At 33.3% G+C, this 25,106-nt stretch overlaps 1 protein-coding gene across 1 annotated transcript in view; it reads right to left on the bottom strand.

Annotated features, from left to right (window-relative positions):
• Nucleotides 1–25,106, bottom strand: part of Bckdhb (branched chain keto acid dehydrogenase E1 subunit beta) — a 189,557-nt gene that overhangs the window by 34,032 nt on the left and 130,419 nt on the right. Inside the window, exon 9 of the mRNA XM_076859981.1 lies at nt 24,097–24,183. Within this exon, the coding sequence (XP_076716096.1) occupies nt 24,097–24,183 (87 nt within the window). The remainder of the gene's footprint in view (nt 1–24,096; nt 24,184–25,106) is intronic.

Below are 25,106 nucleotides of genomic sequence, written 5' to 3' on the forward strand. Positions count from 1 at the left end.
GAAAGTAAAAGAGACTTTAGGTAAGGGACTCGGTCCATCTTCTTCCAGGCCTATAGGGATCCATGCTGTGTAACAATAACAAGGTCCTCTCCCAAGGGCTCAAGCTACAGGTTCTGCCTGCCCAGGAAACAACGCCCATGTGGCCTCTAGGACTGCAAGTTAGCAGTCCCGAATATTTCAGTGCAGCTGAATAAAGTCAAATACAATTTCCCTAAAGGTTTCCTGGAAAATTCAACTCTATTCACAATTGGTTCAAATAAAATAAGCACTAACTAGCACCACTAAAAACCAGGCCCATAGAAATCAGAGCAATCAGTTAGTGACAAGGAATGACTTGGCACAGAACAGTTGGGCTGTCTTGATGATATTACTTTTAACTCACACAACTGAGTAACAAAATCAAAAACATATATTCTTTCCCCAAGTGTCTATATTGCTGCAATAACTTATCTGTCTAGAAGATTTCTGTTCATATTTCTTCATAATAAGATAAAAAACTTAAGTTAGTATAGAATTAATTTGTCACCCCACTTTTATATTAATGTTGAATTTTAAATTATTTCCCACTCCTCCAGCACACAGTAAAAGGTGAACCAAAAGGATATTAAAATATTGAAAAAAAAATCTTGAGGTACATTTCTATTTTTTTTCAGCCAAGAATCTGATCATCTTAATGTTGAAAAATATAAGTTGAAGAGCAAATAAATCAAAATCAAAATCTTCACACTCAGAACTCATAGCATACAACCTCACAGTCAGTCATCTCTGTTGTCTGTGAAGAACTGTACCCTAAGAGGAGTTTGCTTGCCAAATTTCTCCTATCGATAATTAGGAAGTTTACTGGTATTTAAAAATTTGGGTTATGTACAAACTCTTAAAAACTATGTAGTTTGAAATCTTCTAGTTTTTGAAGAAAAAACAATAGTACAAAAAAAGTGATATAATAAGGCCTACTTGGTTAAAAAAAAAAACAAAGACTGGCTAAACTGATGACAAATCAACTGTTACATAGTTTGATAATTCTCTTATGATTGCAAAATTACCTTGCTGCTTAAATAAATTTAAAAAGGATTATTCAGTTAAAGATTGTATAAAATATTTGCTTTTCTATCAATATAACCCATCAGTCAAATATGAAAACAGAACGAAAGCCACTGTAATCCTAAGACTGTCCCAGTGTTCCAATCACAAACATGCCTACAAATATTTAATAGAAATGTTTTTCAGTTTTTACTAAAAACTCAATATCTTTTATTTCTATTAGAGGAAATTCAAGTATATGGAATCAGATGGGCAAGGTTTAATCTGCTACCTATGAGCAGTATGATTTTGGTCAAGTTGTTGGCACATTCTGTCCTCAACTGCTTTATCTGTAAAGTGGAGATGACTGTGGTTCCTATTTTGAAGTATTATTTGTAGTTCAATGATGTCTGGCAGAGTACAAGCTAAATAAATACTAGGTACATGTCCTGTATTGAATTTTAGCTTTTGATGTTTCCCATTTTCTTTAAATAAACTATTAATGAATCAATAACAAATGGTTAAAAAGAACTAAAGAATAAAAGCTCTTAGGAACATAATGTATCTCCTTCAAATTAATTCCCCAATTTGGAGTTCAAAGGCCCCATATTACCTATAACTGAGTGCCTTGACTATTTAACCTTAGGATTTTCAGAACTTTGAAGTGCATAAGATTAAAAAAAAAATACCTGAACATTCTTGAAACACTTCTTCTGGACAGGCTGTTCCTATATAAAGCATGCTTAGAGATGTACCTAAGTGGATCTTTAGGTTTTTAATAAAAAGCAATGACAAAATGAAGATAAAGCTCTAAGGAGCTAATATTTTGACATGATAATGAAAAAATTGGTCTATGGCACTATCTTTTGAACTGATATAGTTTCCAAACAAAAACAAACATTGGTGATAGGCACTGGGGCTGCCTTATCTGATGACATGAACATTTAAATAAAATCCAACTAATATCATTGATTAATATAAGTGTATTTAAAATGGACAAAAATCAGAAAAAAAGAACTCACTTTCCTAAGTAAGTACATGGATTTTTGAATAGTTTCTATTTCTGTGGGGTCTTTCCTTAAGAAAAGACATTTTTTTCCGAAGCAGGATTAAATTTTCTAAGCAGAAAGACCCTTCCTGGTGCTTCGGCAGATTCTTGTGCCTTCCCACGTTTAGGCTGGTATGGGCACACTAATGGGCATGAGACAAAGTTGCAAGAGAATCAGGAGAGATCTGAGATCAGGGCAGAAGATAAGGGCCATTAGGTTGGACATTCTCTAAGATTCTTATTATTTTATTTTATTTTCAATTTCTTGTGTTCTACCCTGATTTTTAGTTTCTTTTATCTATCACCTATTTTTCCCATACTTATTCAGTTACAATTCATTAGTGGATTTAACCAGTTTTGAAAATAATTTCTTTTTCTATCTATTCTACTGGATTTCTTATTGCAATAGCACTACTGAAACACTGGAGGATATTGACATAAGATTATGTAAATCCACTTGAGACCATATGATATAAAAGAATTACCCTTTGATTTCAAGTAATACCATGTGAAGACTTTTCCCTGTATGACTTTATTTTACTTTCTACTTTTAATAAAATAAAGTCCTGTCTGCATTTCTCCCTGTGCACAATGGAAATTCTGCTGCTGCTTCTTTTATTTTTAAGCATCATTATTTCATTTCAGCTCACATTGACATTTGCGAATCTCAAACACAAACAGTGCAGCCGACCCACAGATTCAAACTTTCCAATGAATGCTGCTTCTCTGCATATGTTCATACTGCAATATTTATTTCACAGCATAGCTCATATTTCGTTTCATTCCAGAATTTTGTTTCAGCAAAACTTCATATATTATTTTCCCTTTTCCCTCAACAATGTAACTGAACAAACCAACAAATCCAAAATATAGCTAAAGGTTAAAAACAAGTAAAGAACAATTAATTAGAGAACACTAGTTATTGTTCCCAAGGCCTGAACTACCAGAAAATTCAAGTTACATTGGTGTACAATCACAAATAACAAACAAATACTGAGTTAGTTTTATTAGAAAACACTTGTTTCACACATTTGATAACTTGGACTTTTCTAGGAAAGACAGAATTTCAAATATCCAGTCCTCAAACATGTCTCACTTATGATTACAGAACTAAACATTTTGCAAAATAAAAAAGGTGTGTAATAAGCTTTAAACATTCTCAAGATTTGTTTCAAAAATAATTTGGTATAATAGTTTTAGTTATATAATTAATGCAAAATGTATTTAAAAATATGCAGAGGGGCTGGGGCTGGGGCTCAGCGGTAGAGTGCTCGCCTAGTACGTGTGAGTCCCTGGGTTCGATCCTCAGCACCACATAAAAATAAATTAAAAAAACAAAGGTATTGACGACTACAACTAAAAAATAAATATTTAAGAAAATAAAAATTAAAAAAAATATTTTTCAGCAGATATTTTTCAACATGAGCTTTACATTCATATTTCTGGAATGGACCATTGACTCACTGTTGATTTACTTATTATAAATACATAATTATAAGCTGACTCAGGCTGCAAATGAATATCTACAAAAGTGTACTCTAGCCAAATGTGTAATCTCAGCAACAGTAAACTCAGCAACTCAGGAGGGTGAGGAAGAAGGATTGCAAGTTTGAGGCCTACCTCAGCAATTTGAGAAGGCCCTAACAACTTAGTGAGACCCTGTCTCAAAATAAAAAATATTAAAAAAGGACTGGGGATGTAGCTCAATGGTTAAGCAACCCTGGGTTCAATTCCTGGTACAAAAACAAAAAAAAAGTATTCTATTTTACTTTTACTTTTCACTATATTTACATTTGTTTGAAGATTCTTTACATTCTACAAACAGAAGAATTCTTTCTTACCATATTCTACTCATTGAATACAAAGGGAATGGCCATTCAAAAAAAAAAAAAAGAAAAGGCGAAAGTTTCATTTTACTCATATATCATCAAAAACAGTTGCACATAACTGACATTTTTTATAAAAAAAATTAAGAATTCTGCTTCCCAGAAGAAAACAAGTTAAAATCTATTTTTCAGAATATCCTTTCCTTCTAAGAATGAACATTTAATTATAGAAATGCCGTTCATGTCATTGCAGAGGGGTGCAACTTTCATCTTACAAAAAAACAAAAAACTTCTCTTAATAAATTTACTTGTTTTGTACTTAACTTCTGCCTAACATAAATGGATTTCACTGTAAAAATCGAGAAAATGGGTTTTAAGAATACTAAACTTGAAAAAAGATATGTTTTAGATTAAATACACAGAAAAGAGGAAACAGCATCATTACCAGGAAGCTCTGAGTAACACCCCACAGAGGAGATCCAGTTTCTCTTGATTCCCTAAAATTCTTATGTTGAAACCTAATCCCCAAAGTGAGGGTTGAAGAGGGGAAGGTTTTTAGAGTGATTAGTTCAGGAAGGCAGGGCCCTCCTGTATGGTGTTATGGTTTGGATATAAGGTAGTCCCCAACAGTACCTACAGGAAAATTCAGAGGTTAGATGATTAGATTATGGGATCTGTGACCTAACTGGTCCAACCTAGTTTGAATGGACTAATTAATAGGGTGATAGCTGTAGACAGGTGGGTCATGGGTGGAGGAGGTGGGTCACTGGGAGGGTGTCCTGGAAGGGTTCATCTTCCCTGAGGCCTCTTCCCATCTTTCTCCGCTTCCTTGCTGCTATGAATGGAGCAACCATGGACTAAATCTCCAGAATCATGAGTCAAAATAAACATTTCCTTCTCTAAGATGTGCTTGTTGTGTCCCAGCAACACAAAGCTGACTAACACATATGGGATTAGTGCCCTCATAAAAGAGAGCCCTGTGAACTTCCTGTTTCCACCATGTGAGGTTACAGCAAGAAGATGATTGTCTGTGAACCAGGAAGCTGACCCTCAGCAGACACCAAATCTGTCAGTGCCATCATCTTGAACTTCGCAGCCTCCTGAACTGTGATTAAAAAACCAAACCAAAACAAAAACCACTTCTGTGTTCGCTATTTATAAGCCACTCCATTTTATGCCTCTGATACAGAATATCCCAAGTCTCATGTGTACAGAGGTGGGGCTTTTTAGGGCTCTGACTTCATCGGCGGCTTTAATCTATTCGATGGATTAATGCATTGATATCTGAATGCAGTGCTGGGAGATGGGACCTAATTGGAGGAAGTAGGCCACAGGGGGCATGCCCTGGGTTTATCTTCTCCAAAGACCCTTTCTCCTTGCTCCCCACTCTACCCACTCCTTCTCAGCTGCCATGAACTGAGCAACTTTCCTCTACCTCTACCACACCTTTCCACCATGATGTTTCTGCCCTGGAGCCAGCCAACCATGAACGATTTCCTTTTAAACCATTATCAAAATAAATCTTTCCTCCTCTAAATTGTTCTCAGGTATTTTGGTCAGAGTGATCAAAAGCTGACTAACAAACCCATCTATTTTATTTCGTTACAGTTGACAGCACAGACTGACATTACTTTATACCTCATTTGCTGGAATTAGTTATTGCTGTTTTCATGACACATTAAAAAAGAGTCAAGGAGGGGAGGGGATGTGGGGATAGGAAGGACAGTGGAATGAATCAGACATTATTACCCTATGTACACATATAAGTCTAAGACCAGTGGGATTCTATATCACATACAACCAGAAGAATGAGAAATTATATTCCATTATATATGATGTATCAAAGTGCATTCTACTGTCATGCATAACTAATTAAAACAAATAATTATTTTTAAAAACTTGATTAAAAAAAAAGAGTCAAGGGAGCAATGGGCTTTGGTGACACAAGTGGTGCAGTCTCTGGTTCTTTTGTTTTATTGGCTACTTTGCTTATCTAGCCTTGGGCACATTAACAATGGCCTCTACCCACCAGCCTCAATTTCCTAGTCTATAAAAACATGCCTAATAGGTAATTTGCTAAGACAGTGATGACTGAAGAGCCTGTGTAAATTTCCCAGTAGAGCAACAAGCAATCTACATGTGCCTGAGCACCTCACCCGCCCTCCACCCTACCGCCTGACCATCTCTGGTAGAGCACTCAGGCAGGGGAACGTCCAGTACAAAGTATTCATAGTATTCCCTTGTATCAATTTTAACTCCCAACACTGTCATTTTTTGTTTTTCCTTTCCTTTCCCTGATCATTGTTGCTAGGGAATTATCAATTTTAATAATCTAAGAATCAATTTTCTTCAATTTTGTGAAATTTCTGTTGTATCCATTGTACTGATGCCCACACTTCTTCTTCTTCTCCTTATTCTTATTCTTATTGTTATTATTATTTCCTTTCTTATGACAGATATACTTTGCTCTTCTTCTCCTACATTAAGACAGAAATTTTGATCACTGTTTTAAGCCTTTTTTCTTTTTACTAATATGAGTATTTTATAGTTAGGCATATTCCTCTAATTACTGCTTTAGCTGTTTCTACATATTTTACGTTGTGTTTTCATGACCATTCAATTTATAACATTTAATAACTATGTTTTGTGATTTCTTCTATGAGCTATCATTGTTTAAAGGTATGCTTTTAATTTTTGGATGTGTGAATATTACCTAGCTGGTTTTTATTAATATTAATGTAATTTCATTTGAGTGACACAGCATACTAACACAAAACTTCAAATTTAAGTTTGGATAAAATTTAAATTTTATCAAAATGTTAATGACCTCACATATAACTGAGAATTTTGTGTGTATCTGAAAAGAATGCATGTTGTGTAGTTTTATGTAGTAGACCTGAATTGCCATCCGGTCCCACTTTCTTTTAGCAAAAAGAGCTCCCTTCCAGTATTTTTTGAGTGCAGATCTAAATAGCAGGGTATTCTTTCTCTCTTTCTCTCTCTCCTTCTCTCTCTCTTTCTCTCTCTCTCCCCCCCACCCCCTTGCTGCTGCTTATATGAAAATTTCTTACTCTTTCTACATTTTTTTTTTGCCTCTGGCTTTCTACTTTTCCAGTCTTTTAAAAGAAGTCATTCTATCACCTCTGACCTCCATTGTTCTGAAGAGACGGAAGCCATCATTTGTAGTGCTGCTGCCTGCATAAAGTTCATATCAAAGTCTAGCTTTGACTTAGATTTTATATCTTCGTCTTTCCTACCTCTCCTGTCACATCAATTACAACTTGACACTGGCAACCATATCAGTATAGTGTAATTGGAACCAACCTCTCTCTTCAGCATTTATTTAAATTTGAAAGAGATGAAAAGTCAGTGTGGAATAATTAAAAAGAAAAAGTTAATTGTATATTGATTTTTTTTCTTCAGTGAATGCTGGGCTAAGGGTAAAAATTATAGAAAAATTTACATAGAATATCATCAACTGCAACATTTATCTATTAAACTAAAAGTGAAATGATTTTTCATAGTTCATTTTGATAGAATCATCTATCTTCATAGTACAAGGTCTAGTGTTATTTGAAATACAGAATTACGAAAGACATGAAAAGTAACACTACACCGTATGCAACTTAAGACACTTATCTAGGGCATTTTTGTTTTACCTAGATCAATTTCACATTTTTATATGCTCTATAAAAATATCCTGAAGCTATGGTCAGAAGTATTTGTTTCTTGACTCATATTTAATTTTTTTTTAATCACAAGTATTGGCTGGGGAAGTACCTCAGTGCTAGAGCACTTGCTTAGAATGTGCAAAGCACTGGATTCAATCCTCTGCCCCGAGGAGGGGAAAAAAACATAGTTACATTCATTCAAGGAATAAGAACAGATTTATTGCATTTGTTCTCTGTGTGAGATCTATTTATATACACAGATATGTTCTGACCCTTAAAACAGGACACTTAACCACTAATGCTCTCTATAACTCTACCCCTACCATACGCTTCCCAGTGGCGTGCTACTTCAGCCACTCCATACATAAACAAAGACTAGGCAATGAAACTCATTCCCTTAAGCCCCAGAGTAATTTGTGAAAAGTCCAGGCAATTTCACATGTATTTAAGGGGGGAAAAAGTAAAATTAAAATAACTTGTAATATAATAAAAGTTGGTTTAAAAACCTTAAGATAAAGTACAGTATGTGTAACACAGTACTTTTGGGAGGCTCTGCCTTGGGTGAGTGGAGCTCTGTAGCATTATTTTATGAAGTGAAGATCACTTGGGGGAGGGGTACCTGTGCAGCATGCAAACCCCATCATGCTCCTTTCTTTTCTTATAAAAGCAGTGTTTTCTTTTGCCTTGTTTAAAATACATATTTAAAGTGTATTTAACACCATATTTATTTGTTCCTAAGTCACTATTTTCCCTGAGATCTTAATCTTGCCAACTGGGTTTTTCTCATCAAGGCGTTTTTTAGAAACATAAATAACTTATTATAGAATAATTTCAGGCCCTTAATAATATGATTTAATAAAATTCAATGAAGTTTACAGAAAGAGTAAACATGACTGAAATGGTTAATGATTCTCCCCAGATCCTTAACTTTCTATTAGAGAATGATGTAATTTAGCAATTATTTTTAAAAACCAAACATAAAAACGGAAAGTTGCTACTAATAGAAGGGGTCATAGGACTGGGGTATAGCTCAGCTGGTACAGTGCTTGCTTGCACGCACAAGACCCTGGGTTCAATCCCCAACACCACATCAAACACACACACACACACACACACAGACACACACACACAACTCAGAAAGGGTCATGGTTTTACTCACTGATTGAAAAGCAGCTAAAAAGTAAAAGGCATATTAAGTCATATGATCATATTTTTATCTTCATTTTGTGCACAATACTAACCACTGAACACCTAACTCAAAAGAAAAATGTATTTTACTTTAATTACATTTAGAAATTGTTGATGTTCTGAAACTACTAAGAATTACTTAATTTCAACATAACAAATGGCAAGTCATTCAATGGTTTCCAAGTCATTTGTCACCAACTAAAAATATATGACACACATGAACAAGAAGCAGCAACCACTAGCAATAACGCTTAAATTCTTTGATACAGCATTAAAAAATAATAATAACTGGTGAGATAGGAACAGCATTTGTATTCTTGATTTTTTTTAAGTTCTTGGACATTAAGAGACTTAGATTTGATTTATAGATACTTTTATCCAATCCTAACTCCATTATCACAAATTCTTTACTTAAAATTTAATGGTACAATGTAGTGAGTAACATATTCTACATAGCAAAGGTAGGTAATTATACATAAAAACTTACATGGAATAGTCCCAGTTTTATGCCACCTGTCTCATTTCAGAAAATAAAAATGGTCATCACTATTCACTATCAGTTCAGGTCCTCTCAGTGTCTATGACAAGCTTCCTATTCAAGCAATAGAATTTAGGAGCTTGGTGGAAATGGAAACATTTTTAACTACTGGACCAAAAGAGGTGGGTTCAATTTCAGTTCATCTCTCCTTAGAGTGAATTGGAAGCTGAAACAATACTGTCACTTACCGTATATTTGCCAAAGGTTTCTTCTTTAGATAAATGTACCACAATATAGATGTGAGCTCTTTCTGACATACAGATGACTAAAGGCTCATGAAAACCAATGCAAATACAATTACATCACACTTAACATGCTTGACTTGTATTTTTCACACAAAAAATATGAATATAGAAGATCATATGCCACTTACTTCTATGATGCCAGAAAGTAATCTTTTACTAATGAAAACCTTCATTAATAACAAAGAACTTTAGGTTTCATCTCTGAAGCATTTATCAATTTTAAAATCCTACAGATGGTAGAGAGACTGCTGGTTTCATGGTTGGAAGCAAAAGACTTTAGACAAATTAGCAATCACTTAATCAGCCCAGTTATCCTCTCCCACTAACTCAAGGGAAGCACACATGTGTACAACACAGAATTCTGTCTTCTCAGTTTGTCCCTGAGGAAAAATAAATTCATTAGCAGACAATAGTGAGCTAAATCTTAATTATAAAAGAAGCTTTTTAATAGAGGTAGCACAATCATGATGTTACAGATACTGTTGTTTTCAATAATTTACTAATGTTTCCTACTAATGAATAAATATTTTGTCCCAATTTCAAGTCATAAGAAGTAAAACAAAAAAAGTCATACAAAACGAATTTATAAGTACTTAGCATATATTTCTTCATATAGCATAAAGAACATTTCAAAATGAGACCTTTCCCCCACTTTTCTTTTATTGAGGATATCTGTTCCAAAGGAAAAAGAATTAACATTTAGCTTAGTCTTAGGAGAAATTATTTTTAAATGCTTTATGGATCCCTATCTAATTTTCCCCTTATTTCCAATTTTAAGAATGTCTTTTTAATTATGTATTGAACTGACCTCTCCCTCCTGCCAATTTTAATTTTAGTGAATTAACCTATAAAACTATCAGTAAGCCTACTGTTAACTATGACAACCTTGGAGGAAATTAATAGCATAAGCATGTCTTATGTCCCATGTTTCATGTCAAACCCATTCAATTGCACCATTTTGAAAATCATCAGTTAAAAAGTTAATTCATATATTTTTTTTAGGATGAAAAGGCAATGTAGGAAGAACAACCTCCCTCGCTACACACACACACACATCCACACCACTCGTATAATAGAAGACTGAGTTTAAGATCAGTTTTCAAAAGTATTACACATGTTCAGAACTTTCAAAACATAAGGATTATCTTTGGTCAACTACTAGGGGGAAGATTTTCCTATAAACAAGCTCAACCCTTAACTTGTATCCACTATCACAAAGCACTTCTAGTTCTTGCTTGCCAGGATTGAGAGAGATTTCCTAAGTGCAAACTACCCCAAATTATGCTCATTCTCTCCATGGTAAGAGTAGAATTACAGTTTTTCTGCAAAGATCCACATGTTTGCTGAGGCTAGCAAGGAGACAACTGCCAGGAAGGGAAAGGGAAGAAGGGTTCAGGGGGCAAGAAGGCGGGCAGGAAAGAGGAAAGGAAGGAGAAAGCATCACAGTTCTCTGGGTGGCAAAAGGTATCTGAAATTAGTTCATGTCTCATTGTTGAACATAGGTTAATTAGTGTCCTCTTTCTGTAAAGTAGGTTACTCTTACGGCAATGAATAAATAATTTACTAAGTAAATTACTAGCTGACCATACAACTCAACTTTTCATCACATTAGAAGTCAGCTTTATCAACATTTATGCAGTACTTCACTATTTTAATGTGCCTGAACTGTTTCTGGAACTGCCATATAAAGCTGGTTTTAATAAAATGTATAGGATTGTGTGACGTTGGAATATGATTCACAAAATATATTCAAGTTGGTCTGCTATGCACATGTAGGTAGAAATCAGTGTATAGCATAAATTTAGTGTAAGGTAATGCCATGCTTCAATTTCTTAACTGCTAATATAGAGTTAACTACTGATATTAGAAATGAAGTCTAGCAGAACAAAGGAGAGAAATGGTGATAGCACATTCACAAGTACCAGCCATCTTGGGGGAAACTTGACATAACCTGTGACTGGTTCTCTAAGCTCAACAATACAGGCACCAGAGTGCTTTATACTATCACTATTTAAAGCTGGGATTTTAAAATTGATCTGAAAAAGAAAATGCAGAACTATAGCTATTAAGAGAGCAAACTAATTTCATCAAAAGACAGAAAATAATCAGGGCTTTTACAAAAATAATGGCATGACTACAATTGTGGATGAAACAAATGTGGATTTTGAAATGTTAGTCACCCAAAGCATACTTTAGAACATAAATATTTGGACCTTTTTTAAAAATCGCCCTGAATTATACCATTTTCAGCTCATAATTTCAGTAAAGACAAATTAGATTCTTTGTGCCATCTGGAATAAAAAACTATCTGAAAGAGTAAATATTAATTAGTCCTCTGAAGGATTAAATCAGAAAATCTTGACTCTTCAAATGGATCAAGAAGTAAAAATAAAATTTCGTCTTTCACTTGAAAGAAAATAACCAAACATTCAACACTCCTCAATCAAATGTAAAATTTCACACATTTCTGCAAATTAAAATGACATCTTCAACATTTACATTAATATTGATAGATCTGAAAAATCAAAACAATTATAAACTAGATGATTTCTGCTTATAGCTTTCATTTGCCAGCTGTTTATATTTTGCAATAAGTACTGATTTTTACTTGTCTTAATTTTCACAAGTGTTTAAATTCAAATTGGGCAGAAAATTCACTAGCAGTATTTAATCTCTTTTAATGTTTGTTTTAAACTTAACCATGTTTCAGTGAGTGTGAACTCATTCGTGAAATCGATGATGGACTTTACAATAAAACATAAACTCATCTGATCTATAAGTTTAATGATTCTAAATTAACATAATAAAATGGGCTTTCAACATCACAAATATAATTGCCTATCAAAAGGCATGACAAATTAACTGAGAAATTTAATTTAATTTTATCTTCAGGAGGCAGACCCAGCCTGTTGCTGATTGTTAATACAATGTTGATAAAATATGCCTGACATTTCCTGGAAAATTTATTATGCTTTGCTTTTGCCTAAAATGTTGTGCAAGATGGTCAAGAGGGTTGGCCAGTTGTTCACAGACATATTCTCTGCTCTCATTTACAAAATTTAAACTAACCTCATAGTAGCTTTGTTTAGTTTGGTTTGGTGCTAGAGATTTAACCCAGGTGTGCTTTACCACTGAGCTACATCCTCAGTCTTTTTATTTTTTGTTTAGAGATAGTATCTCCCTAAGTTGTATAGAACCTCACTGAATTGCTGAGGCTGGCCTTGAACTTGCAGTCCTCCTGCCTCAGACTCCCAAGTCACTGGGATTACAGGCTTGTGCCACTCTACCTGGCATTGTAGTTTAAAATTTTTAAAAACAGGGATATATATATATATATATATATATATATATATATATATATATATATATATAGTAAGAGTAGAATTACAGTTTTCCTGCAAAGATCCACATGTTTTCTGAGGCTAGCAAGGAGACAACTGCCAGGAAGGGAAAGGGAAGAAGGGAAGGGTTCAGGGAGCAAGAAGGCGGGCAGGCAGGAAAGAGGAAAGGAAGGAGAAACCAAACTAAACATTCAACACTCCTCAAGTATTTGTTTCACACCAAATAAGGAAATAAAATATTTTAAATCAACTATAGTTTTCTTTGGGGATACAACCAGATTTCCAACGATCATAGTACCAAATGGAAACTACAACTCTTCAAGTACTAAAATACCATGTAATGGTTTCAAATCATAGAAACTGCTGTAACTTTTTAAAACAACAACAAAAAAAGGAATGCTTTTCTTCAGCGATCCTATTTTATAAATTGTCTATGAAACTTCATTGGTAAATATATAATAATATAATAATAATAAATAATCTAAATATCCCAATACAATGCAACTTTCACTTTTTTATAATAAAAGCAATGAATCAAATATGTGTCGTGCAATGTGAAGGACATTAACCTGCAGAAGAACTAAATCTATGCATTGGGTCTTCATTGGTTTTACAACAATCCCACATCACAATTCTGAATAACCATCATCACCATAAATGGCAGTTCTCACAAGTCAAATGCACATGATTAATCACATCAGGATAAATTAAAATCATATCTTTTAAAAATCACCTTTATGAGCACAATGGGCTTTTTAAATTGAAAACAAGCAAGAATTAAAAGGCTAACCATGTCATGTGGTTAAAAACATCTAATTACAATAAAGCTGTTAATTATTATAAAAGTGATTTATGTACATGGGAAATGAGAAAATAACTAAGAAGAAAACACAAATGAAAAAAAAGTCTTCTCTTACTCTAAGTTTCTGTATGCCTAGATGTATGTCTATATCAATTAATATTATAGCCACGCAAATGTAAAAATGTTGTCAACTACTCTTTTAGTAAATCCTTAACACTCACTGTATAGCTAAGCCATAACTTACAAACATATCCCGTTATTGTCATGAATATATAGTTCTCAATATTCCTCCATCAAATAAACAGCACACAAGGAATTCACATTTTTGTGTGTAACTCCGAAGTGAGAATTGCTGTAATTACTGAGTCAAGGTCTATACACTTTGAAAAGTCTTAATGTACATTCCAAATCCACTTCCCTGGACAATTTCTACATTCACCCTGTACCATCTCAGCACAAAATATAAATCGTTTTTAAAGGGTGTCACTGTCATGGTTAGGAAATGATGCTGATATCTCATTTTACCCATATGTAAGTCTCTGACTTTAAATAGAAACTCTATTAATTTCCTTAATGACATTTAAGAACTCTTAATAGAGTACACATGCTATGTTCTGCCATGTGTTCTAACACTTTCCCAGTTGTCACTCTCCTTCTAATTGTGTTTTTTTTTTGCCATATGAAATGTTTTAATTTTATACAAATATATTGATCTGTGACAATATGATTAAACCTACTACTTTTAAATATTTTGCTGAAATACTTCTTACCCATCCTAATATATTTTATTGTCTACATTTTTCTTTTAGGTTTTGTGGCTTTCCTTTCTTTTTTAAGCTCATTTAGAGTTTATTAGAGAAATGGGAAAACGAGGGCAGATTTGAGAGAGATTAAAAGTCCTCCTAGTGGCTGGGCAAGAAGAGCTGATGAGAAAAGGAAGCTAAGGAGGTTTCCAGGGAGTGCTTCAAATTGAGACTGGCATTCTTCACTGAGAAAACTACATTAATAGATTGAGCCTATTTCCAACTACAGCAGACCCTCCTGATCTGCAAGAATATGTTCTAAATCTCCAGTAGATGCCTAAAACCACAAATAGTATCAAACCATAATCTATGGCCTGGAGGTGTGGTCCATTGGTAGAGCACATGCCTAGCATGCAGGAAGCCCTGGGTTCAATTCCCAATACTGTTTTCTCCTACACATATGTACCTAAATAAATCGATGAATTATAAATGACTTAAGCAAGTTTTGCGCAATAAGAGAGTGAAAACAATAATACTAAAACAGATAGGGCTGAGGGGTTGGAGGGGAAGGGAGGAAGCATGGAGTTATAAATGATGGTGGAATGTGATGATCATTATTATCCAAAGTACAGGTACGAAGACATGAATTGGTGTGAATATACTGTATACAAGCAGAGATATGAAAAAATTGTCCTCTATATGTGTAATAAGAATTGTAATGCATTCTGCTGTCATATATAAATAAAAAAATTTTTAAAAAATTTAAAAAATAATAAACAAAAGAATTCTAATATCTAATATCTAATAAAATTCCCAACATCACTACAGTAAAGCTTCAGGTCCATTATTATGTAAAAATAAGGCTTACTTAAATATAAGCACTATGATACCAGGAGAGGTGGCTTGATTGATAACAGAGAGGCCTAAGGACAGTTGATCTGATAACAGAGAGGGCTACTGACTAACAAATGGGTAAATGGCATGTACAGTGTAGGTAGGTACATAGGACAAAGGTTTGATTCACAGTCCAGGACAGATTTCATCATGCTATTCAGAATGGCCTGCACTATACATGTTATGAATTGTTTCCTTCTGGAATTTTCCACTTAATATTTTCAGGCTGTAGTTAGCCATGGTAACAAACTATGGAAAGTGAAACCATAGGTAAGGGAAGTGACTATACTTTATTTCTCTCCTTTCCTTAAAAGTCAAGTTAAAAGAGTAGTCTATAGACTACTATAGACTTCAAGCCTTTACTTACTCCTCTGTTTTCATCAGTTACCAATGTCTTCCAGTTGTACATTCAAGGTACAACTATCAGTCCTTAGGAGACAAACTCTGGAAGCATGTAACACCTTTGACTAGGTACTCCATGGTAAAATTGTTCCCATTTCTCTTTTGTAATGGCGTCTCCTGGTCCCTTCCATCTTATCCTCTTTCATGGTTCTTCTTCTTCTTCTTCCTTTTTTTTCTCTTAAATGTTAGCATACCTAGGGGGCTTCTTCTTCAGAAACTCTCTTCTTTCTGCATAATCACATCTATACTCACTCATCACCAGGAAATAATAAATCCTTAATCGTTATGTAAAAATGTGGATGTGTAACCGATGTGATTCTGCAATCTGTATTTGGGGTAAAAATGGGAGTTCATAACCCACTTGAATCTAATGTATGAAATATGATATGTCAAGAGCTTTGTAATGTTTTGAACAACCAATAAAAAAGGGGGGGAATAAAAACAAGCCTTATTTTACAACTGTAAAAAAAAAAAAAAAAAAAGAAGTTTCTAGTCTATGAACAGTTAATGCAGAAAAATTAATGGTGATTAGGTACAGTGCTTTACCAATTGGTAGATCAAAAGACTAAAAACTAGAGCAGAAAAAAGTTAAAAGAGTTTTTATATTTGTAATTGGGTGCTATGATATTATCTTTTAAAATATGTTTTTCTGTATAAGTTAAAGAAATAAAATACATTAGAATTTGAAAATAAATAAATAAATAAATAAATAAGTCCTTAATCTGTTCTTATACTTTAGAGGCTCTACTGAGCTTCAGTGATGGGTATTTCATCCATATATCAAATTCTACAGTTTCATAGATAGACTTAAAACCTTTTTTTTAAGTGATATTTACCATTTCGGTGAAACCACACTGCCATTAAGAAACCATCCAGCGAGGTTCTGTGGCACACGCCTACTATAATCCCAGCTACTCGGGAAGTGGAGGCAGGAGGATCACAAGTCACGGGAGCCTCAGCAACTCAGTGAAGACCCGTCCTCAAAATAAAAGGGCTAGTGAAGTGTTTCAGGGGAGAGTGCTTGCCTAGCATGCATGGTACCCTGGGTTCAGTCCCCAATACAAGAGAAAAAAGAAAGAGAAAGCATTCAACCAAGAAACCAAGGTGTGCCTTATTCTTGACTCTCATCTGCCCGTCCACCATTCCCCTTCAGTTTCTGGCCCATTCCCATCTAATCAGTCAACAAGTCTTTCCTTTGGATTCTCTTTTCTACTCTCTAAAATTCATCTTTCTTGCCAACCCTACTCCTATGTCCTTGGTTATAAAGTCTAGATTACTCAGATAGCTTTTTGATAACTCTCCATTGCTTCCTTCCCCAATGAATCCTCAATGCAACTGCCAAAGAGTTTTCCAGATTTGTAAATCCATCTTTGCACATGTCCTCCCTAAAGCCCTTTAATTATATATCTTTGCTTTAAGTAAGGATAATAATGATGACCATTATTTTTTTAGTTCCTACTACTTCCTTTTTGTCAGGAACTCTGTAAAGTATATTTTTTAATTATTTATGTTTTAGTTATAGGTAGACACAATATCTTTATTTTATTTGTACGTGATTCTGAGGATCGAACCCAGTGCCTCATGCATGGTAGGCGAGTGCTCTACTTCTGAGCCACAACCCCAGCCCTGTAAAGTATATTTTGAAAAAAAATGGAATTTATATCCACGTGAGCTGGTTCTACTCAGTCATCACTATTTCCACCAAATAAAACAAATTCTTTAACATTACATTTAAGATTCTTCAGAATCTAATTCTTACCTACTTCTCAATTCTTACCCCATGCTACAGCCATGCATGCTATTCTTCAACTATTCTAAAACCAGGGTGAACACCAGAAAAGCAAATACTTCATGAGCCCCCTGCCTCATATTATTCCCTCTACTTAAAATACCCACCCATCTTTCTTCACTCTCAGGGTCAGATTCATCCTCCAAGAGTAAACTTAGGGGTCGAGGGATTTTGTTCAGCGTACAATGCTTGCTTAGCATGCACGAGGACATGGGTTTAATCCTCAGTACCGCAAAAAGAGAAGAAGAGAAAGGGAGAAAAAAGTAGTTATTTTTTAAAAATGGATTTTAAATAATATCACTACAAAAAAGATAAGTATGTGAGATGATAAATATGTTAGCTGGATATCATCATTCTACTATATATATGTCAAAACATTCACACTGTACCCCATAAATGTCTATATTATTTATTAGAAATAAAATTTTAAATTAAAAAAAATGCCTTAGAGTTAACTTAGCTGTTGCAATTGGGTTAGTCAATTGATTACTTTATAATCCTACAGTCCTCTAAATTCTGTGTCCTAGAATGTTCCATACTACAATTAACTGTTTATTATTTATTTTTTCTAATAAATTCTAAGTGTCTAAAATAATAAGTCCATTTCTTAGTTTGATGCCAATATCAAGGCTGTGCCCAAAGTACTCAAAAGGGGTGGTTATAAGAATGAATTATCATTCAGGAAATGGCCAGTTGGCCAGTGTGATCAGCATATTGGAATCATAAGAGGATGTAAGAAATAACACTGGAAACATTGGTTTGAGTCGATGAGGATCTTGGACGCTGTCACAAAGGTCCTGTTGCTGTAGTCAGAGAAGATCCACTGGAAGATTTCAAACAGGATAATTTTTATGTGTGTTTTTTAAAAAAAAATGGATAGAAATGTAATGAGAGGTAAGAGGATGGAGACAAGAGCAGTAAAGAGATAGTTTCAAAGGTCCAGAAAGAGCTACAGAGAAATATATCATTTTGACGCAAGCTGAGTTCCAAAACTTGACAAATACACTGTTTCCTGATTAAATCCTTCCAAATAAATCTTTTTTAAAAATACAAATTTTTTTTAACACCACCAAAATTAGCAAGAAATTAGAATTTTTCAATCTAAAGCTCAACAGCAGATTAACCTGGAAAGTTTCAAATAGGAAGAAAGAATGGCCCAAGCAAATGGCTGAGGCTGCCCAGGAAAGAATGGGGACACAGAGAGGCTCGTGGTAGAAACTTGGTCCCTCTTACACTAACAAGTAAAGACAAAAGACTCAAGAAGGAGACCAGGAAAGAGAGGAAAACCAAGAGTAGACCACAGGTTTAATGACAAACAGTCGTGAAGTAGCCCCATCCACAACACATGCCTACAGGGATCTATGCTGGTTCCTATCGGTGGCCACAGAAGCTGTTCACAAAATACTCAACAAGCTGCAGGGCAAAACCACATTTTAAAAAGGCCATCCTGCATCTGAACACAGTTTCTCTGCTTTCCTGATGCTCTGGCTCCACCTTTTAGCACAGAAGTATACTTCTCCTGAATGTTTTATCTGTGGCTGTTGGAAAATGTTTTCATCACTGCTAATTTTTTTTTTTTTAATTAAGAGGACACAGTTGCAGTAAAATTTTCATCAAAATATTGCTATTACAGTTCGCTCTTCAAACTCTTCATTTATCAACACGGTGATCTTAAATGTTTTCACAATGGTAAAGACTCCAGACCGTTTAGGACCTTTTCTCCTCTTCTTCAAATTGATGTATTTAAGTACAGTGCCTATACATTTGGTAGTAATAAGTTTATAAGAAAAAAAAAAATTCCCTTTGAATAAAAATTTCTAACATGAACAGTGAGAAAAGCAAAATTCCTTTCATTGAAAGTTATGAAACTTTCCTTTTATGTAATGATTCATGTAGGACCAATAAAAATCCCTTCAAGCTATCAGAATCTGATTACCTTAAGAAATATATGTCGGTATGCACAATTTTTGAATCCTTATTCTCAGAAAAGAGACCGCACAGAAAGGATAAAACAATGGTATGGAAACTTACCATCCTCTCCAACTGGACTCTTTATTGCAGACTTATTGCTTCCATGTGTTTAAAAAAAGGCAAACCTTTAAGCCAACCACAATCCCTAAAATCTTTGGCACTCTTATTAAGAACTGAATCCAGAAGAAAAATAAATAAGCTATTTTTTATTATCACACAATTATTATCAGAGTCAAGCTTATTTTATCATTATAGGAATGCATCAAAAATTAATAATAAAGGTTGGTTTCTTCAATGCTTAAAGAAATTAGGCTACTTAAAGCTGCTAAAATACTACAGATTATTTGGTCTTACCATTTAAATAAATAATGCCTGTGTTGAACACTGCATTCTAGAATATATAATATAAATTAGTTTGAGGGAATATTAAAATTAATGAGGTTGATGCTTCCTTTGTACAGGAAAGACATTTTTTAAAAAAACTGTGGTTGCATAAAGCTGAGGAAGACAAGCATCACATAAAATTAATTTACGTAATTATCTGAAATAAAGAAAACTTTGCTCAACCTACACAATGACAAGGTCAGTGAATTACCTACACACTGTTGTCTTTGCACTTTTCCACAAATCAGGGTGCACAAGGCACACCTTCAAGAAGGACTTCAACTTTCTCTATGTGTTAAAAGAAAGAAAAGAAGGAAAAAGTTCCCTCAATCCAAAGTGAGAACAGATGGGAATGTAAAATTAGATGGGAAGAGACAGTGAAGCTTTGGATGACCGACCAAGAAATCTTTCCCAGAGGGGGGCCAAATATACCAGACTTCAGCTTGTTCTGTCTCCCAGACTAAGCCCAATAGAAATGGAAATAAGTCTTAGATTAATTGCCCTGTTTTTTATTTTCGTAAGCATTCATTTCCATAGAGGGACAAAGTTTAAGAGAAACTTTTAACAAATATACTTAAAATTCTGTCTTATCAATAAAGTCTAGTTGGTTTTGTGAGTTTACCTTACTTATGCTAAGATAGTTAACAATTTTTTTTAATAATAAAATAAAAAAGTAGGGCTGGAGTGGTAGCTCAGTGGTAGAGCAATTGCCTAGCACACGTGAGGCACTGGGTTTGATCCTCAGCACCACATAAAAATAAATAAATAAAAGTACTGTGTACATCTACAACTAAAAAATATTTTAAAAAATAAAGAAAGAAAGAACTATATGAAAAAGAAGCTATGGTATGAAGAAACTTAGATGTGGACACTTCACTCCTTGTCTGATGGAAGAGCCATCTGCTGTAAATTAAAGAGTTATGTAAATAAATTATGACTACATTTTATATTCATTCTTTTCATATTTTATCTGTATTGCTAAAAATAATCTATAATAGTAACGCTAATAACAAAATAACACTATAAAATGTTCCTTTGATATTTAATTTTAGGTAGCACTTTGTAAATTTTTTATCTAAAAATACCAATTGTAAACTCAAATAGATATTCTCTGTAGGACTGCATTCCCTGCAATATTTTTTAAATGTGGGCAGAGACTTAAATTTCGAATGAAACAATATTTTGGATTTTCAGGCATTCTCAAACATTAATGTATTTTTTAAAAGTAATTCTATCATTAATAATCGTTCTTTTAAAAGGTCATTTTAAGAGCAACTTCGCAGGATTAACCAGGGGTTTTTGAAAAACTATCAGATTTCTTTCACAAAATTGTGCCTGTGGAGCAAAACAAAACAAAAAAACAATCTTTTTTACTCATGTTCACATAAAATTTAGACTCATTGGTATAATAAGAATATCTCAACATTTTAATCCACCATACTCAAATTTATATATCATTCTCATCCATAATTTTAAGCTCCTTTTCCAAGACAACAATACACATTCTCTGTGTACATTTTTCCTGCCATCTCAGAGAGTTAGCTTTCAATATATTAGCCCTGTTTTATCTTTTCTAATCTTACCAGTTATACATGACCAAAAGAAATACAGAAATATCCATCATTCCAAGTGGTGACAGCAACTGCACCTCACACTTAAGTGATTTCAGTTTAAACAATCCTAGGCACTGGTAATTTGATACAAGTGTTATAATACAGAACAAGGCCATGGAGAGGATGCTGCATATGGTACATTGCATATAATTGAGTATGTGCATTAAACAATTACTGAAAAGTAGATTTCACTATTCAGATCATTCAAAATTATATAGAAACATTACTTAAAAAAGAATTAAAATTTTTTCAAATGATTATTTTTTTAATTATCCTTATCAACAAATAAAAGTCACAAAAGGCACACATATCAGGCTCCCTAAGATGTATTAAAATTCATTTCCTACACTCTCTATTTGTACAAATAAAATCTGAATTAAACAAAAACAACTGTGTACATTTTCAAATTCACCCGCATATTAATAAATCGAAATTCTAATTACCCAAAATATTAAATGCAGATCTCCCTACAAATGTTACAGTATTGCCTAATTCATTTTCTGGTTCGCTGGTTGAGTAATTTTACCATGGAAAATACTGCACTTTATAATGAATCCAAAATTTCTATCTTCCTCTTTGGGGACAGTGGACTTTGAATAAAGAATGCATATGCACACACTTAATGTTTACTCAGGATTCCTGTACTACTTCCAGATCTTCCCTGTTTTCATAAAAATGAGTAAGTCACAAGCACTCTGGATGATAAACATTTATCTGTAAAAGGAATACGGTGGGTTTAGATCAGTATCTTTCCAACTACAGACCGTGGACATCTGAGAATTTCTTGGGGGTCTAAGAGGATTACAAAATGCTGTGATATAGCATCTTTGTATGGTATAAATATGATTATATTCTGGATAATCTCACTGACAACCCCCGATATTGTCACTAGTTTCAATATGTAATTTTGATATTTTATTTATGATTTTTGGTGTTAGCTGACTATGTTTAAACTCAATACACTGTTTCTCAAACAGGGATTCACTGATATATTCTTGGGGCTTGAGAGACATTTTTCCATAAACACGAGTCTACATATTATTCAAAACCAAGAGACACTAGATTAGATCATCATTCAAATCCTTTACAGTCTGAAAAATATATTATAGTCTATGGCAGCCTACCAATAATTTATGGAGATCAAATTTTAAAAGCATACTTAGAGAAAGCAAACTTCACGAGAGAAGTTATAATTTCTAATTCTAACTGTGTCCTCCTGGTTTTCCCTATACAATTATATGTAAATGAAACTTTAAATATAACAATAAGCAGTCAATGGCCAAAATCAAGCAGGGGTGTCAAAGCTTCTATTAGCAACCATCATTATGATTTTAAATGGTTCAATACACCACATCTTAACTAAGAGTCAGAAAATCTCGTTTCTTTTTCCAGTTTTGCCTCTGGCTTGAAATAACATCTTGGTATTATAGTGATTTCATTCTTGCAACTCTCATTTTTTACAAATTCAATATATAATGCTACTCAATGAATAAAGTATACATAAACACCAGTTACCTGTGGCATTTCAATAATATTAATTAGATAAACAGAAAAACACATATCTACAATACACAAACGTTTATTTTTCTTAATTTTTTCAGTGACTCTATGTACTACAAAAGTAACAGTAAAATTTTTTGATTGAATGCAATTGTAGATAATTTAGAATTAGCTTTGGAAACATTTAGGCTTAAATTTGCTTAATCTAATTTAAAAATAAATGTAATTGTATAATTAGCACTTAAAAATACTTTACTGGTAAAAATCATTGTTAAAATCTTTAAAATAAATTCTTACCATTATTTGACTACCATAATTTCATATCAAGTTATTAATCCACACACTCTTAAAGGAATTCTCTACTTGTATCTTAAAAATTAAAACATGTTAAAACCAGTAAAGAGAAGTAAAATATTTACAAGCTGTAAGAAATTCTGAATTTAAAATGTATGTACTTCACATTGAAAATAATGTTTTTAGTTTAAAAAATCAGGAAAAATAAAACTCCTTTAAATTATGTTATGCATATCTACAATACAAATGTGAATAAAAGTTTTAAGTAAAAATCCTTCAAAGAGGTATATAGGGTATTTTTCTGATATGTTAAGGGAACATTTAAAAAAGGAATAAATTTTAAACCATTTCTAAAGCATTGCCGATAACAAAACAATTTAATTATTAAACTAATAAATTATTTCATAGTTATTTACTGAAATTTAAATTATTGATTTCTGGTGTATTCACTTTTGGAAGGTGAAGGCTAAGAAAATCTAAGATCAATTTCACAATCAATCCATTTCATAACAACCTTAAGCTTTATTAAAAGAGAATTATTGGTTTGAAATTTAAAAGATTTTTCTTCACTTGTTAACCCAGCAAATGTAATAGACATTACTTTATTAAACTCATTTCAAAGTTTCTTCTTCCCATAAAGGATTTCTCCTTTTTATTTTTAAATTTAAAAATTATTTTCTAGAAGATGTAATTATACCATTAACTAAAGTACAGAATAGTAAGAATGAAAAATGTACACTATATACTATGATAAGTAGTTCCTTTCCTTCTGGAATAAAGCACATACCACTGCACAAATGTTAAAATCAGTGCCAACCAGTTACTACCTGAACTGTAGAGCTGATCTCTGACGCAAAGCCGCCTGTCAAGGGAGCCTCATGACTGATTAGCAGCCGCCCTGTTTTGATCACAGACTGAAAGAGAAAAGGAAAACCTGATGTTGAAGCAAATACATATTTAAAATATATAATGGTAGTTTTAATTCAGTAACGAGAGTAAATTTAAATTCAATAAATAATATAAAAATCAGTCAGTCAATTTTGTCTAATTTAAAGTTACAACTCCCTTTTGACTGGATAATCTTCAGATTTTTGTACTGTTAAAAAATTTTTCAATATAGCTTATAATCCTACTACAAAAAATTGAGATTTTTAAATGTATATAGTATTCACTTTAAAATACATGTCTATTATAGGATATTTTGTATTATAAGTGCAATAACTATTCCAGGTTTTCATATCTTAGTATCAATTATTTTTCTTCACATGACCTTAAGAATAAAAGGAATATGTGGTGGCATATATTTGCATATAAATAACAAGAGTGTTGGGATATATTATGTGGATAAGCAAAACTCGAAAATAGCATAAAAAACTTGGAGCAAAGGAAAAAGTCTAATAAGATATTCATGAAAACAGCAATAAGAAATTACTACAAAAGTAAAAAGGTTTGACTCTCTTCATTAACGTGCAATAAAATCTGCTTAATGGCCACAGTTCCAATTAACATGAAAAAAGTCCACAGTTCCAATGTAACATAAAAAGGTCCACAAAAAATAAGGCTATATTCTTAGTTGTTCAGTGTGGTTACTCACACTGTGCACGATATACTCTGTACAATAATAAATCAAAAAGTATAGCTATGATATCACCAGCAGCATGCTAGCTGTGTTGTGAGGGAAACTATTAACACCAACAGAAAGTTACAGCTTAAAATACACTGAACAATTATCATATTACCACAGAGAAGTGGTGATTTTATCTCTAGACTTCAGACAATTTGTTATCACCTTTTTTAAAATCACTGCTATTATTTTGTGAATGTGAAATGAAATCTT

The sequence above is a fragment of the Callospermophilus lateralis genome, chromosome 6, assembly GCF_048772815.1.
Source record: "Callospermophilus lateralis isolate mCalLat2 chromosome 6, mCalLat2.hap1, whole genome shotgun sequence".
Taxonomy (NCBI): Eukaryota; Metazoa; Chordata; class Mammalia; order Rodentia; family Sciuridae; genus Callospermophilus; species Callospermophilus lateralis.